This window comes from Palaemon carinicauda, chromosome 22 (genome assembly GCF_036898095.1).
Source record: "Palaemon carinicauda isolate YSFRI2023 chromosome 22, ASM3689809v2, whole genome shotgun sequence".
Classification (NCBI taxonomy): domain Eukaryota; kingdom Metazoa; phylum Arthropoda; class Malacostraca; order Decapoda; family Palaemonidae; genus Palaemon; species Palaemon carinicauda.
Window position 1 is genome coordinate 112,390,474 of NC_090746.1, and position 16,775 is coordinate 112,407,248.

At 35.4% G+C, this 16,775-nt stretch overlaps 1 protein-coding gene across 43 annotated transcripts in view; it reads right to left on the bottom strand.

Moving 5' to 3' along the window:
- The window catches only part of LOC137616688 (myosin heavy chain, muscle-like), a 51,909-nt gene extending 42,960 nt beyond the window's left edge, over positions 1-8,949 (bottom strand). For 26 of the 43 annotated variants that reach the window (XM_068346658.1, XM_068346654.1, XM_068346647.1 and 23 more), the window contains exons 1-3: positions 8,801-8,948; positions 4,105-4,713; positions 969-996 (exon numbers count right to left, since the gene is read on the bottom strand). In XM_068346658.1, coding sequence (XP_068202759.1) covers positions 969-996; positions 4,105-4,615 — 539 coding nt within the window. In that variant the 5' untranslated portion in view covers positions 4,616-4,713; positions 8,801-8,948. Of the gene's footprint in view, positions 1-968; positions 997-4,104; positions 4,714-7,194; positions 7,216-8,800 lie in introns of those variants that run through there. The other 17 variants (XM_068346670.1, XM_068346671.1, XM_068346673.1 and 14 more) reach the window with 3 other exon arrangements.
- Between the last annotated feature and the right edge of the window lie 7,826 nt (positions 8,950-16,775).

Consider the following 16,775-nt stretch of genomic DNA (forward strand, 5'->3'; position numbering starts at 1 on the left):
AGGAGAACTTGACCTCTTGCTTGTCCTTCTTGCCGAAAGGGTCAGTTTTCTTGGCGATGTTGGCAAAATACTGGATCACTTTCTTGGTGTTTTCAGTCTTGCCGGCGCCAGATTCACCCCTAAGGTTCGGTTGGAGTCAGGGAAAGCAAAGTGGACATGAGACAAGGAACTTAACTCAAACACCTTTGGTACCACCGGATTCAAGGGAAAGCTGAAAAAAGCTGCTGGGTGGGATGAAAACAATGTATGTTCTGGTCCTTTGGGAACTACATTCTGTTACGAGGTACCTTTGAAAAGTTCCTCGATTGGGATTTGCTCATCACCAATCCACCAAGGATCTTCCGCTTGACGTCTCAGCTGAAGATCCAAGCGACTGGTGGTGATTGGTCATATCGCACATCTTGGAAGTTTCCAAACGTACCTGCTTGACTCTTGATTTGGGTTTGGCCTTAACACTCTTATGTATTTTTTTTACATGATAAATAGTTCTAAAGTGGTTATTTCACTTGGACATACACAAAAATCTTAAAGACATTTCAATTTGAACAACTGTACTATAAGGTGAACTTTAAGACCTTTCACAAATATTGAATGAGAGGAAAAAAACAGGGCATATGGAATCAGTCCTTTAGAATCCCAGTCCCTGAAGGGTTGGCTCTGGAATGTGTCCTCATTTTCCAGGTAAACATGGAAGGCTATAGACGGTCTTCTATAAACAAACTCTTTGGGGGATCTACACATATACTGAACAAGTATAACGTCACATTTAGTAAAAGGTTTGACTTGTATAAGCTAAGTACGCGAACAGTTAATCAAAATCTCATCACTTGAATGTTAAAACAATTCCAAATATTTATGAAGTTCAATAATAGTGCAAATGAAAGTAATCATAACCTTGATTTACCGAACTGATGAAGATTATCAAGAATATTTCTATAATGATCATATTCGGGAAAATCCGTACTTACGTGATAAGCATAGACTGGTTCTCGTGATCTGTAAAGGAAACCAAATACATTAGCAAAGTTTATAACTATCAAATATATGTCAGCAAAGATTGAAACCTATCATATCAGTATCGGCAAAGTATTATGATGTCTGATTTGAAGCAGCAATGGTTTTAACCATCAGATTTGCATAAAGTAAGATTTTAACAATCAAATTTGAATCAGAAAAGATGGGCAGTATCAGATATGCAATAATAAAGATTTAATCTGTCATATTTATACAATAGGAAAGATTGTAACTATCAGATTTGTATCAACAAAGATTATAGATATCAGATTTACATCAACAAAGATTGAAATTATCAGGATTTCAACAGCAAAGTTTGTAACTATCAGGTTTGCAGTAGCTATGACTGTAACCATCAGATTTGCATTAATATGCATCAACAAATATTTAAAATATCAGATTTGCAACAGCAAATGTTTTAACTATCAGACTTGCATCAGCAAAGATTGAAATTATCAGATTTACAATAACAATGGATTTACTTTAGGAAGGATTGTAACAATCAGATTTGCATCACCATAGGTTGTAACTATCAGACTTGCATCAGCAAACATTGTAAATATCAGATTTGCATAAGCAAATATGGAAAGTATTAGATTTAGTTAACGAAAGATTTATATGTATATATATATATATATATATATATATATATGTGTGTGTGTGTGTGTGTGTGTGTGTGTGTATATATATATATATGCATCAGCAAATATGGGAAGTATTAGATTTAGGTAACGAAATATATATATATATATATATATATATATATATATATATATATATATATATATATGTATGTACATGTGTGTATGTATATATATATATATATATATATATGTGTGTGTGTGTGTGTATGTGTGTGTATGTATGCATCAGCAGATATTGTAACTATCTGATCTGTGCCAGCAAAAATTTAACTATCAGATATATATACAATATAATGATCAAATGTATCACATCTACATAAGAAAATATTGAAATTAAGATCTGCAACACAGCTATTAGATTTTCTTCAGTAATGGTTGTAGCTACCAGATGTGCATCACTAAAAATTGTAACTGAGATATGCACTATAAAGGTTAAATCTAACAGGTCTACATCAAAATAGATAAGAACTATAAGATTTGCGTCAATAAAGATTTTAACTATCAGATCTCTTAAGTAACGTATCTAACTATGAGATTGGGTCAGCAAATATTTTAACTATTGATTTAACCCATCAGTGAAAGATGTTCATTAATCATTTTATCTATCCGGTAAAAATCATCGAATTAAATTTTGTTCATTAATGCCTATGTAGAGAGTGTATATACTTGAAATTTGAAGCTCATTCTGTTTTATAATTATGTAACTATAGCTTACAGTGTGGATTCATTTCTGACTTGTAATCGTGATCACGGCGCAGTGTTCTGCTAGAACATCACATATTGTTCCAAGGTGACCAACATGCATAGACTATAAGTCAAAGTCGTCAGTAGGTGATGGAACTCATGGCTACCAAAATTTTTACGGTATATTAAGCATTAGGAACCTGTGTGAAAATGATTGCAGTCACGAGTGAAAGCGTAAATTACCTCTTGTCTTAGAGCATGTATAATTTTGATTATTATTATTATTATTATTGTTATTATTATTATTATTATTAATTACTTCTCGTGTAGTTTCCTTATTTCCTTTCCCCAATGGGCTATTTTCCCTGTTGGAGCCCTTGGGCTTATAGCATTCTGCTTTTCCAACTAGGGCTGTAGCTTAGCAAGTAGTAGTAATAATAATAATAATAATAATAATAATAATAATAATAATAATAATAATAATAATATTAAAATGGGATTAGCCAGCCCAATGAGTGAAGCTTGTATAATGTAGAAAATTTAGTTTCAACCAGTTGGTTAACACAAATGTCAACTTAGGAATACAGTTGTAGAGAACCCAAAAGGGCAGATAGCATCGTGATCGCCTTATAAAAGGGAGTTGGAGTGTAGTATGCCCATATTTGGCCAAAGGCTGACAGGGTGCCAGAGAGGGTGGGAGTTCCGCGCCAACCAGGTTTAAAATAGCCCGGGTTTTGACCGCCCCCTTTACCCTATCGCGAACTCCCAATCTAACACCCTTTCATGCTGCAGTTGCTTAAGGGAGAATGTTATTTGACTTTGTGTGTTTGCCTCTTTAATTCACTTCTACGTATGTTTTTGCATTTACGGTCTCTTTAATTCACTTCTACGTATGTTTCTGCATTTATGGCCTCTTTAATTCACTTCTACGTCTGTTTCTGCATTTAATTATATTTTTTTTCCTTGGGAAGTCTTGGTATGCTAATATTTGGTTTGTTGGTTGTTATATCTTTGCGTGTGTGTTTCTGTGCAAAATTCATACATACGTGTATTTAAACAATTACATATTGGAGAAGGAGAAATGTTGTCTAGATGCCGTAAAAGGTGCGTCCACATTTTATTGGTTGTTTTACTTGTATAGAGTTTACATATAAGTGTGTGTGTATATATGTGTATATATATATATATATATATATATATATATATATATATATATATATATATATATATATATATATATATATATATAGTGCACTGTATGAATATATATGTGTGTTTATGTATGTACATACACATATGATACCATATATATAATATATATATATATATATATATTTACATATGTATATATATATATATATACATATATATATATATATATATATATATATACACACATACATACATACATACATATTGTGTTTCTATTGTATTTATATATATTTGTGCATTTGTGCGTGTATTCTCACACAGACACACATACATACACACATATATATATGTGTATATATATATATATATATATATATATATATATATATATATTATATATATATATATATATATATATATATATATATATATATATATATATGTGTGTGTGTGTGTGTGTGTGTGTGTATATATATATATTGTACAGTAAATATTGTGTATGTAGATGTGTGAGTGTGTTTATACAGAGAGAGAAGAAAAATCAACCCTATATGAAATGCATTATCATTATCTTGAAAGGTATAGACGAGAATAGCAAGACATGACTTACTCTGCAACATGTCCATGTAGGCGCCGTCAGCAATGGCGAAGATATGAGGAGGGACTTCATTACGCCTCTTGCCCTGGTAGATCTTGACGACGCGGTTGGTGTAGATGGGGTACCTCTTGTAGGGGTTGATGGCGACGCAGAAGAGGCCGGAGTAGGTGTAGATGAGCTTGGTGACGTAGCGAGCCTTCAGGTTGTACAGGACGGAGGCGTCGTTGAGATAGGTCAAGTTGGACATGTCCTCGCATTTCTCGTACTTGGGAGGGTTGACTTGGCAGACAAGGTCCTTCTTGAAGTTCTTGGTTTCGCCGCCGCTGAGGCCCACGGTTACCAGGTCGCCCTTGGTGCCCTGGATCTCGCCGATGACGTACCCCTCCTTCTCGCAGGGCACCCAGCAGGCCTTCTTGGCATCGTAGGGCTTGGTCTGGTCGATACGCTTCTGTTCCAGGGACACGTACAGGTACTCGGTTGGGTCGGGGTCGGGTCCGGTACTCTTGACGATATGGCCAGGCATGGTTGTTGTTGTTGTTGTTGGTGTTTAGAAGTTTGGAGTTGAGACAGTCGAAGTCAGGTCAGACACACAAGGGCACGCCAGAACAGCCCTGGAACTTCCTGTGGGAGAAGGAACGAGAGTAGGTTTAAAGGTTATTCTCTATGATAAATACCGTGATTACACAGAGTTTTTGTTCTGCAAATGTGTTTTCTTCAAGTGTTAGTATTGTATGAACGAGCAACAGGTTTAAAGGTTATTCTTTAATGATAAATCTCCGGATTACAAAGAGTTACTTGGGTAAATATATTATTCTGCGAATGTGTTTTCTTCTAGTGTGATTGTCTGAGGCAGGAGAGACAGGTTTAAAGGTTATTCTCTAATGATAATTCTCGGGATTACACAGAGTTACTTGGGTAATATATTGTTCTGCGAATGTGTTTTCCTCAAGTATTTGTATTGGAGGAGCGAAGGACAGATTCAAAGGTTACTCTTTAATGATAAATCTCGGGATTACACAGAGTTACTTTGGATAATATATTGTTCTGCAAATGTGTTTTCTTCAAGTTTTAGTATTGGAGGAACGAGAGATGGGTTTAAAGGTAATTCTTTGATAATAGAGCTTATGAATACAAATTGTTACTTTGGTAATATATTGTACTGCAAATAGGCTTTATCCAAGTGTATTTGAAAAATGTATCGGTTGAAAAGTTCCAGCAATTTCCATATATTCTTATACTAGTGTATCCGAACCGTCAAAAATGATGTCTGAATATTTAGAAGGATATGCACACTCACACTCACACACATATTCAACCCTTCCCACTCCCTCTCCCTTTCCTAATTATAGCCCGCTGTTTCGGCAATTTGTGTGAGAGAGTGTAATTTCCGAGTGTACCTCTCGATGTATGCGCTCTCACCAGGGTATGACTACTACTTCTTTTCCCTGAGCGTAATAGAAAAGAAATATTTATATATTTATATATTTGAATATATATTCAGACACTTTCTTTTTATTGTATAGGGGAGAGTTATATAAGATCAAGAAACTTAGTTTGAGTAAATGTACGGTATATTTTCAATTGCTTCCTTTGTTTGGGATGGGACTATCCTCATCAAAATGTGAGAGGTAGTAATTAAGATTCACAGACCGTCTCGATGTATTCATTTACGAAGCAATGAATGAAGTATTTACATATCAATCGGTTTCCAAATACAGTATATAGTACATGTTCACATATTTTATACGTTGTTCAAGTCATCTCACTCAAACTATGCGTTGTTAAAGTCATCTGACTCAAACCAACTAGATTCTTTTTCATTTGTACACTGTGAGAAATCCTTAATTTTAATCGGAAATTCTCCGTAAACATATAGTTCTAAGCCATATTTCAGTAAAATATAGGCGACCGTAATTTTTACCCTACTTTGTTATTATCGAAATCTATTATCATTTTGTCTTTACACTTCGGAATACGTACACTTCAAAATTTACAACTGCAATTGGTACAAAGCTTTCATGTTAGTGATATAAACTGTCCTGTGCTATAAAGTAAATGGTGAAACCAAAATATTAGATAAATACTGATTGCGGAAGGTAAACGACATCGATTGCCCTAAGCAATTGCAATGGCAATCAATCAGTCATTATGTAAAGAGGAGTTGATTTACGATTAATTTTTCAATATTCAAGAAGACCACATTTTTGAAGTTATAACCAGAAAGACTTTCTGGTTATAAAGGATTCCAGGCAGAAATCCTTTATTTAATTCAATATATGACCTTTAGTGCCATGAAACATGCCCTCTTCATTCCTATTAATAAACTTTCATTAATCTCAATTGAATCATATCTTTTTTCATATATATTTCATGAGACCAGTAAAATCCCTCTATATGCGTACACTTTCTTTGCGATTTGATGAAATGCTTAAATCTCCGTTGATTTGGTTACATGCTACTTGTTACCGATTAATTCAAGGAAATTTGCGATTTGAATTCCAGACTATTTGATTATATCAAGCGGTGGCGATTATTATGACCTATGGTGATTTCAATTCGTTCGCGATGTGATTCTGCTTGCAAACGCACAAGCATGCATGAACACACGTTTGATTGCATATGAATTTTACCCAAGAAATGTTCGCTATGTTTCGCTTGTATCAATGTTCACAGTTTCACCTATTTCTATATCACTACATATCACTGTGCAGCCTTATTGGCCATAGGGTGAGGGCTTTGTACATTCTTTTCTCTGTTTGTACAATGAATAAGTTCACACATATATAATTTGTATATATATATATATATATATATATATATATATATATATATATATATATATATATACAGTATATATATATATATATGTGTGTATGTGTTTCCTCATGAACACGAGTGACACCAAAGGCTAAATAAGTTCACCACTGTACTGGCTATAACTATGACCTCAAGCACTTGCATAAAACTAATTTAATCTTTTGAACACGTCCCTATGAACTAGTTTATTGCCTTTCTTTTAACGAAAAACGGCAGCGAAAACAAAATCCTTAAAAGGCTATGTAAATAGGAAACACAAACAGATGCTGACGACAATTGCCCTACCTTCTCCCTTTACCTGCTGGCGGAGAACTAGAGACGAGAATCTGGGTGTGGTTCTAAATTAGCCACCCCATGGACAAGGGGGAAGCTGGGTTAGGGTGGGAGATGGGCTTAAATTCTGGGTGGGTGGGTGGGTTGGTGGGTGGATGAATGAGTGGGCAGGAGGTGGAGCCAAGTGTACTGAGCCACTGGATGATAGGTGGGTGAAGTGCCACGTAGAGGGGACAGAAAGGGAGACTTGGCACCCAGGTGCCCAAGATAGAGAGCGGGACGTCGAAGTTGTTATTTATATGAGGAGGTTTTTTTTCTCTCTTTTTATTTTCTTTCCTTAACTTCGCAGGTGCCTCTGGCTTTCCATCCAAGTCAGCTGCTCAGGCGGATGACTGATTTTGATGTCCCCTAAGTGTTTGCTAGACGCGAGATGGCCCTCGTTTCTCTCTCCTTTTTCCACCTGTTTTGGCAAAACTCAGCCAGCTGACGTTGGAAATATTTTGGGATTTTGGGAACGGCGTCTGTGTTTTGTCTTTGTAAAATCACTAATTGTGAGCAGTTAATTCTTTCGGTTATGTGGCTACGCAATCATTTGATAAAGGAGGGTCATGTTATGGGACATTGTAGTCGTGACTGTTTAACAAAAAATATGTAAGTGATGATTCATTATCCAAGATGATCAGTGGGTTTCGTAAGTCATTTTTTTTTTTGCACCAGAGAATGTAATTCATTATTTCTTTTTAAAATTCTTCACATAAGAAATCGACAATGTGGTAAAAAATGTAATGAAATTACTTTCTCTCATATCTCTGACTCACCAACAGCTCTGTCACATTAAGAAGTGACAAGCTAAGCATTCAATCATGTAACCCCCAGGTACGAGAGTGCGTCTTATCCCTACAGAATTGGCAAGGCTGCCTGTCAGATATGCACGTATTCGAGTACGTGAGACTAATGGTGTCTTTAACACTAAAGTGACACAAGGAATGGGTTTAGTGGCACATAATCGTTTAGCGTAGTGTAGTAGAAAATGAGATCATTGGGAGATTTTGATTGGGAGTTCATTCGAAATCGATATTAAGGATTGTTTCGATATTTCGTATTGATGGAAGAAATTGTATTTTAAAAGGGAAATATGTAACCTATATGGTTGAAGAATCCAAAGATTTTATATGCTATTGACCAATCCTTGTCTTAATAAGGGCATCTCTTTTTATTTTAATTACGTTGTAAGAATTTAGCTGTGTTTTTTTTTTTTCAGAGATATATGAGCATTACAGATGTATAGATTCAGTGTTTTAGCCTTCTATATCTTGGAAATAAGAAGAAAAATTATGCTGTATTGTTTCTGAGAAATAACCGAGACCAACTAAAATGTGTATCCATTGCCCACTCCTGTATTTTGTCTGGGTGGACCGGAAAAGGCTTGGCGTGTATCTAACAGAAACGCAGTTTCCACATGAACAAAATCACTATAAATCCTTCGTAGAGGGAGACACAGCTCCCGGAAGATTTAAAAAAAAAAAAATATCACACACACACACTGGAACTTCTCAAGTTTATCCGACACGGATTCCCCCACCCAATGTCCCTGGCAACAAAGAAACGAAAACTATACCTTGCACTTACACGAGCGATTGCTGTTCTGTCCGGAACAGCGAGGTGTGATCCCTTTATGTACCAACTGCAATGTGATCCTGTATCAGCCTCGCGGTGCCTAGACGGTTTGCTATCTCGTTCGTGATTGGCAGCTGCTTTTTTCGGAATACGCCTTTTGTGCCCCGCCTAACCAATCAGAGAGCTCGTTCTATGGATGTAGCATATGGATATCTTTTTCTCCGGGTGACGTAGCGCCTTCTGCCTTTTTCGGTGGGTGGAGTGGGTGTTTGAGCCAAGAATCTAGGTTGGAGATTGTGGCTCCGTGGGGAGGGAGGATGTGGGGATGGGAAGGGGGATAAAGGAGAGTTTGGGGTTGTTTCTAAAAGGGACTCGTCTTTTGCCGGTGCTCCCAAGGGAAGCAAACTTATCTGCATCATTAAGCGTCAACGTCAGTTCAGCCAAAATCAGCCGGTTTACCCTTCAGTTCAGCGATGAAATTCCTGAGTCTGATCAACAGATACTGGATTTTCCCTTTTTATTTCTTTAAGAAAGATATTTTACAGATATGGCTTATTATATTTAAGATACTTGGTAACGGATCGTTCTAGATTGTGATTGAATAGCTACATAAATAAGTAAAAAAAATTAAATTTACTAGAAAAAACTGTCAATCTGTTATTCCTGTGAAGAAATTGGTGATTAAATTGACACTGCTTATTTGTATATCCGAAATTAAGAATTTTATGAGTACTGTCAAATCTACTATAAGAGAGCCTGTATTGAGAATTTACGCGTACTGTCAAATATACCAGAAGAGAGTCTGTATTGAGAATTTTACGAATACTGTCAAATCCACAGGAAGAGAGCCTGTATTGAGAATTTTACGAATACTGTCAAATCCACAGGAAGAGAGCCTGTATTGAGAATTTTACCAGTACTGTCAAATCTAAAGGAAGAGAGCCTGTATTGAGAATTTTACGAGTACTGTCAAATCTAAAGGAAGAGAGTCTGTATTGAGAATTTTAAGAGCACTATGAAATCTACAGAAAGAGTCTGTATTGAGAATTTTACGAGTACTGTCAAATCTAAAGGAAGAGAGTCTGTATTGAGAATTTTAAGAGCACTATCAAATCTACAGAAAGAGTCTGTATTGAGAATTTTACGAGTACTGTCAAATCTAAAGGAAGAGAGCCTGTATTGGGAATTTTACGAGTAGTGTCAAATCTACCGGAAGACAGACTGTATTAAGAATTTTAAGAGTACTGTTAAATCTGATGGAAGAGAGCCTGTATTGAGAATTTTACGAGTGCTGTCAAACCTTCAGGAAGAGAGCCTGTATTGAGAATTTTACGAGTGCTGTCAAACCTTCAGGAAGATAGCCTGTATTGATAATTTTACGAGTGCTGTCAAACCTTCAGGAAGAGAGCCTGTATTGAGAATTTTACGAGTGCTGTCAAACCTTCAGGAAGAGAGCCTGTATTGATAATTTTACGAGTGCTGTCAAACCTTCAGGAAGAGAGCCTGTATTGATAATTTTACGAGTGCTGTCAAAACTTCAGGAAGAGAGCCTGTATTGATAATTTTACGAGTGCTGTCAAACCTTCAGGAAGAGAGCCTGTATTGATAATTTTACGAGTGCTGTCAAACCTTCAGGAAGAGAGCCTGTATTGATAATTTTACGAGTAGAGTACTGTCAAATCTGAAGGAAGAGATCCTATATTGAGAATTTTGCGAGTACTGTCAAATCTACAGAAAGAGCCTGTATTGAGAATTTTATGAGTACTTTCAAATCAATAGGAAGAGAGCCTGTATTGAGAATTTTACGAGTAATGTCAAATCTATAGGAGGAGAGCTTTTATTAAGAATTTTATGGGTACTGTCAAATCTAAAGGAAGAGAGCCTGTATTGAATTTTACGAGTGCTTTCAAATACGTAGGAAGAGAGCCTGTATTGAGAAAATTTATGAGTATCATTAAATCCACGAAGAGATCCTGTATTGAGAAAATTTATGAGTATCATTAAATCCACGAAGAGAGCCTGTATTGAGAATTTTACGAGTGCTGTTAAATCTACAGGAAGAGAGCCTTTATTGAGAATTTTACGAGTAATGTCAAATCTACAGGAAGAGAGCTTGCATTGAGAATTTTACGAGTAATGTCAAACCTACAGGAAGAGAGCTTGTATTGAGAATTTTACGAGTAATGTCAAATCTACAGGAAGAGAGCTTGCATTGAGAATTTTACGAGTAATGTCAAACCTACAGGAAGAGAGCTTGTATTGAGAATTTTACGAGTAATGTCAAATCTACAGGAAGAGAGCTTGCATTGAGAATTTTACGAGTAATGTCAAACCTACAGGAAGAGAGCTTGTATTGAGAATTTTACGAGTAATGTCAAATCTACAGGAAGAGAGCTTGCATTGAGAATTTTACGAGTAATGTCAAACCTACAGGAAGAGAGCTTGTATTGAGAATTTTACGAGTAATGTCAAATCTACAGGAAGAGAGCTTGCATTGAGAATTTTACGAGTAATGTCAAACCTACAGGAAGAGAGCTTGTATTGAGAATTTTACGAGTAATGTCAAATCTACAGGAAGAGAGCTTGCATTGAGAATTTTACGAGTAATGTCAAATCTACAGGAAGAGAGCTTGCTTTGAGAATTTTACGAGTGATGTCAAACCTACAGGAAGAGAGCTTGCATTGAGAATTTTACGAGTAATGTCAAACCTACAGGAAGAGAGCTTGTATTGAGAATTTTACGAGTAATGTCAAATCTACAGGAAGAGAGCTTGCATTGAGAATTTTACGAGTAATGTCAAATCTACAGGAAGAGAGCTTGCTTTGAGAATTTTACGAGTAATGTCAAACCTACAGGAAGAGAGCTTGTATTGAGAATTTTACGAGTGATGTCAAACCTACAGGAAGAGAGCTTGTATTGAGAATTTTACGAGTAATGTCAAATCTACAGGAAGAGAGCCTGTATTGAATTTTACGAGTGCTTTCAAATACGTAGGAAGAGAGCCTGTATTGAGAAAATTTATGAGTATCATTAAATCCACAGGAAGAGAGCCTGTATTGAGAATTTTACGAGTGCTGTTAAATCTACAGGAAGAGAGCCTTTGTTGAGAATTTTACGAGTACTATAAATTCCACGTAAAGAGAGCCTGTATTGAGAATTTTATGAGTACTGTCAAATCTACAGGAGGAGAGCCTGTATGGAGAATTTTACGGGTACTGTCAAATCTAAAGGAAGAGAGCATGTATTGAGAATTTTACGAGTACTGTCAAATCCACAGGAAGATAGCCTGTATTGAGAATTTTACGAGTACTATCAATTCTAAAGGAAGAGAGCCTGTATTGATGATTTTACGAGTACTGTCAAATCTACAGGAAGAGAGCTTGCATTGAGAATTTTACGAGTGCTTTAAAACCTTCAGGAAGAGAGCCTGTATTGAGAATTTTACGAGTACTGTCAAATCTGAAGGAAGAGATCCTGTATTGAGAATTTTACGAGTACTGTCAAATCCACAGGAAGATAGCCTGTATTGATAATTTTACGAGTACTGTCAATTCTAAAGGAAGAGAGCCTGTATTGATGATTTTACGAGTGCTGTCAAACCTTCAGGAAGAGAGCCTGTATTGAGAATTTTACGAGTGCTGTCAAACCTTCAGGAAGAGAGTCTGTATTGATAATTTTACGAGTGCTGTCAAACCTTCAGGAAGAGAGCCTGTATTGAGAATTTTACGATTGAGAATTTTACGAGTACTATAAATTCCACGTGAAGAGAGCCTGTATTGAGAATTTTATGAGTACTGTCAAATCTACAGGAAGAGAGCCTTTATTGAGAATTTTACGAATAATGTCAAATCTACAGGAAGAGAGCCTTTATTGAGAATTTTACGAGCGCTGTCCAATCTAAAGGAAGAGAGCCTCTATTGAATTTTACGAGTGCTTTCAAATACGTAGGAAGCGAGTCTGTATTGAGAATTTTACGAGTAATGTCAAATCTACAGGAAGAGAGCTTGTATTGAATTTTACGAGTGCTTTCAAATACGTAGGAAGCGAGCTTGTATTAAGAATTTTACGAGCGCTGTCCAATCTAAAGGAAGAGAGCCTCAGTATTGCCCTTGCTAAGATAACATGGCGTGGATACCAACTTGAGCTTCCCCAAGTTTAGATTGTTCCATTAGACGTCTGATATAAGAGATTCGTTGGATAGGTCTTATCTTTCTAGCTTTACATCTGCCAGTTAATGTTTTATCTGTCCGTATGTTGTCGTGTTTTTGTCTCTGTTTTTCTCTGTAAGTTTTTTATCGCCCAGTTATGACACCTTTTACATTCAGGTTTTAGGAGAATTAAGTCTAAATTTGGAGTGGCATTGCTTGATTTATCTATTTTTATTGTCTATTTCCCTTTTTGTTATATTTTCTTAAACTTACTCAATTTTTCCTTTTGGAAAGATGAAACCACAATGCGTCAATGAATCTCCAAAAGGAGATAAATGAAAGTTTATATAAAGTTCTTTAATTATATTGTGATTAATTGCAGAATAGTTCCTATTTTACGAAAAATATGGATAGAGAGGCCATTGAGACTTGTAGCTAAACCAATACTTTATTTTTTTTTTTTTTAGAGAGAGAGAGAGAGAGAGAGAGAGAGAGAGAGAGAGAGAGAGAGAGAGAGAGAGAGAGAGAGAGAGAGAGAGAGAGAGAGATATGAAATCTTAGTTTCATTATATGATTTGAAAACATATAACGTATTTTGGTTAGCCATACCCAAGCTCTGATTTGTTCACCAAGATGTTTTTTAATCATTTGTATTAATACTATTAATAGTAATTGTAATCATGAAAACAAGCACTTATGAGTTTGATTTTAAACACCAAGTAAATGTGTAAATCTCCAAGATTACTGCAAAATATTATCACTGACCAAAATTTTATTATTATTATTATTATTATTATTATTATTATTATTATTATTATTATTATTATTATTATTATTCTAAAGCAGAAAATCGTGTTTGTTTCCCTTGAGATGTAAAGTAAAGTAAATTTGTTCCAATTAGAACAAAGCCTAGATTAGAAATCCCGCTTCGGTTGTCTTTTCACTCTTTCTTTTCCGCTGGACATTGCATCTGAGTTTCGAAGAGCCCTTGTAAATGATTAAATAAATTCAATGTTATCCATATCTTAAATCTAATCACCACTCTTTAAAACAGACCGATCCGCGAAGAAATTGAAGGTTATAATATTTTTTTTTTATTTGCATAGTTGTATTTGAGCAAACTTTTGTTGTATTGTGGTAGGGTAGTGTGTAAGAATACTACTACCGTATATCCTGCGTGTCGTAGAAAGCGACTAAAAGGACAGCTTTTGCCTTGCAGTCTTGCTTTTTATGCAAAAGGCTAGGCCCACTGTCAATAACTGTGTAAACTGCTGCCTTGCAGTTGGACTATTTAGTCAAAGGTTATTCTCACCGCTAACAACTGTGGTTAATAACTTCAAGGGCATGCGTTCGTAATTGCCCTCTGCCAAATTATTACCATGCCTGATGGTAAATAAGTAAAATAACAGTGGGAAAGCAGAAACTTTTCATTTAAACCTCTCGGCTATCTGCGACCTATCAGTTCAACTTTATAGTCGCCAGCTAATAAAGATGTTCAGGTTCTTTTGATATACAGATTTTCCTCATCTATGTTCATTATCCACGTAACCACCAGCTTGATGCTTTTTTTTTCAATCAAGCATTAACCCAAACCTGTGACTTCTAACCTTCTAGATTACTCTTTAGTCTCACCATAAAAATTATAGTTTATCTAGTATAATTTCTGAAGCGTTTTAATGTACAATCAGTTAATATAGTTTTTAGGTTTAAAACTCGGAAAGACACTTCGGATAATGTAACCTTTTGGAATGTGGATGATTTTTGAGCAGAAGTGGTATCTAGTGAATCCTAATTTGTTACTCCTGTGCGAGTATATCAGTTAAGTGTTATTACCTACATCTTCAGACTTCAGTTCGAAGAAAATCAAATATCCTAACGTTAAGATTTAAAACTCCCGTTTGTGTTTTTTCGTAAGTTATCACTAGGTCTTGAGGACTTAGGTACGATTTCTGATTGCACCAGTGTTCAAAATTGTAGTGGAACTAAATACTCTTATTTCATGGAACTAAATATTCGTATTTCGTGGCCTCTTTATGTAAAAGTAATGGCGTTAGACGTTATGTGTTAAGTCATTGATTTCCATGTCGAAGCCAACGTAATCCTCTCCATGTAATTTTAAGTTACTGACTTTTGGGGGTCCTATTTTTCTGGGTTGGCGTCAGCTGAGGTGGTATGGAGATCAGCTTCTAGAAGAATAGTGTGTAGTGGATCTTTGATATCCTGTAATAATTGAATATTTATGTATGTGTGGGGTAGTGGAAACTAGATGATTGCTTCAGTGTATATCAAATTTTGCTGTCAAGAAACACTTATAAACCCTTATGATGAAGTTTGTGTGATGGCTATTCAATTACTTTTCATTCAGACATGCATGCATATAAAAGTCTGTTGTATATAGTTACCATTTGCTTGATATTTGTTAACACCAATTACAGATAGATTTATGTTGAAGTAGAGGTATAATGAATTTTTTTAATACTGTAATCTGAATCATGCGCGAAACACTTGCATATCGAATGCAATTAAATATTATTTATAGAATACCTCAACAACTATAGAATTTAGTAACAATAATTTATTATTAAAAAAAGCTTGAGGCGATTCATTTTCTCATCTTTGTTCGAACTTCGGTACATATACTGGGTAGTAAAATTTTACCCATTTTTAGTTTTGTCAAATTCACGGACTCGCATTATGTATTTTTTGCGACCCATCTCCCCAGCTGCCAAAACCAACTTTCAAGCATCACTGAAATACCGAGAGAGTTCGAAGAGTCAATTGGGATAGAGTCCCAGTTTCAGATAGCAGGGAGGAACTTCTAAAAAAAAAAAAAAATAATAATAATCGCGCTACCCACTCTAAAGTACGTCCTCGTCAATGTAAGAGAGGAGAATTTTAACGTATACTTCGTTCTCTGAGGCTTTAATGAGAAGTCTCATAAAGATAATTACTGTTGTTTTTAGCACGATGACTGATGGAGCAATCAACTTCGTTCATATTCAGGCTGATCTGAAACTAAACGAGAGATCGAAATGGGGAAGGAATAGAAGTCATGAGAAAGAGCTTTATTATTATTATTATTATTATTATTATTATTATTATTATTATTATTATTTGTAGTATTAGATTTGTGTCTGCTTTTTGGGCTGGATTGTATTAATTAAACCTAGAGGACACTATTAGTATGAGTTAAATCCAAACATCAATTTGTTTGCATAACAAGCTTCCCAAAAACAACATACAGCCTTGTGGAAATAAACATACAACAGATATTGTAGATACAGATAAAACCAAACTAAATTTATTGATTAGTCGCTAAGAAATTATTAATGAGTGATTAATTGGTAAAGTGTACCTGAGTACCCTCTCAGACAAAACCTTCAAAGCTAAAACTTTATAATGCTATCAAGCTATATTGTTGCCTCATGTTATAGGACAACTGAATATGGCATTGAGATGTGTTTTGACCACAACAAGCAGATTAAGGTGGTTCTATTAACTTGGTAAAGCCAAATTAAAGTATGGCAGCGTGGGGCATCCTACTTTCCACTGTCAGACACCAAGGAGCCTTTCAAACATAATGGGGAGTTTTAGGGACGGAAGATTGTATAGGACATGGGGTGTTTAGTGAAAAATGTATAAGTTTATATACCATTTCAATTAAGATTTCCCAGATTACCAAAAGGTCTAAGAAAAAAAATAAAATTTTGAGACCATTTGAGTTTTAGAATCAAAGACTTCCAGGTTGCATAAAACGAAGTCTAACTTATTGTCTGACAGAACTATGTGAGCATGCGGATGACTCAGTTGGACCAAATGTTTGCTTC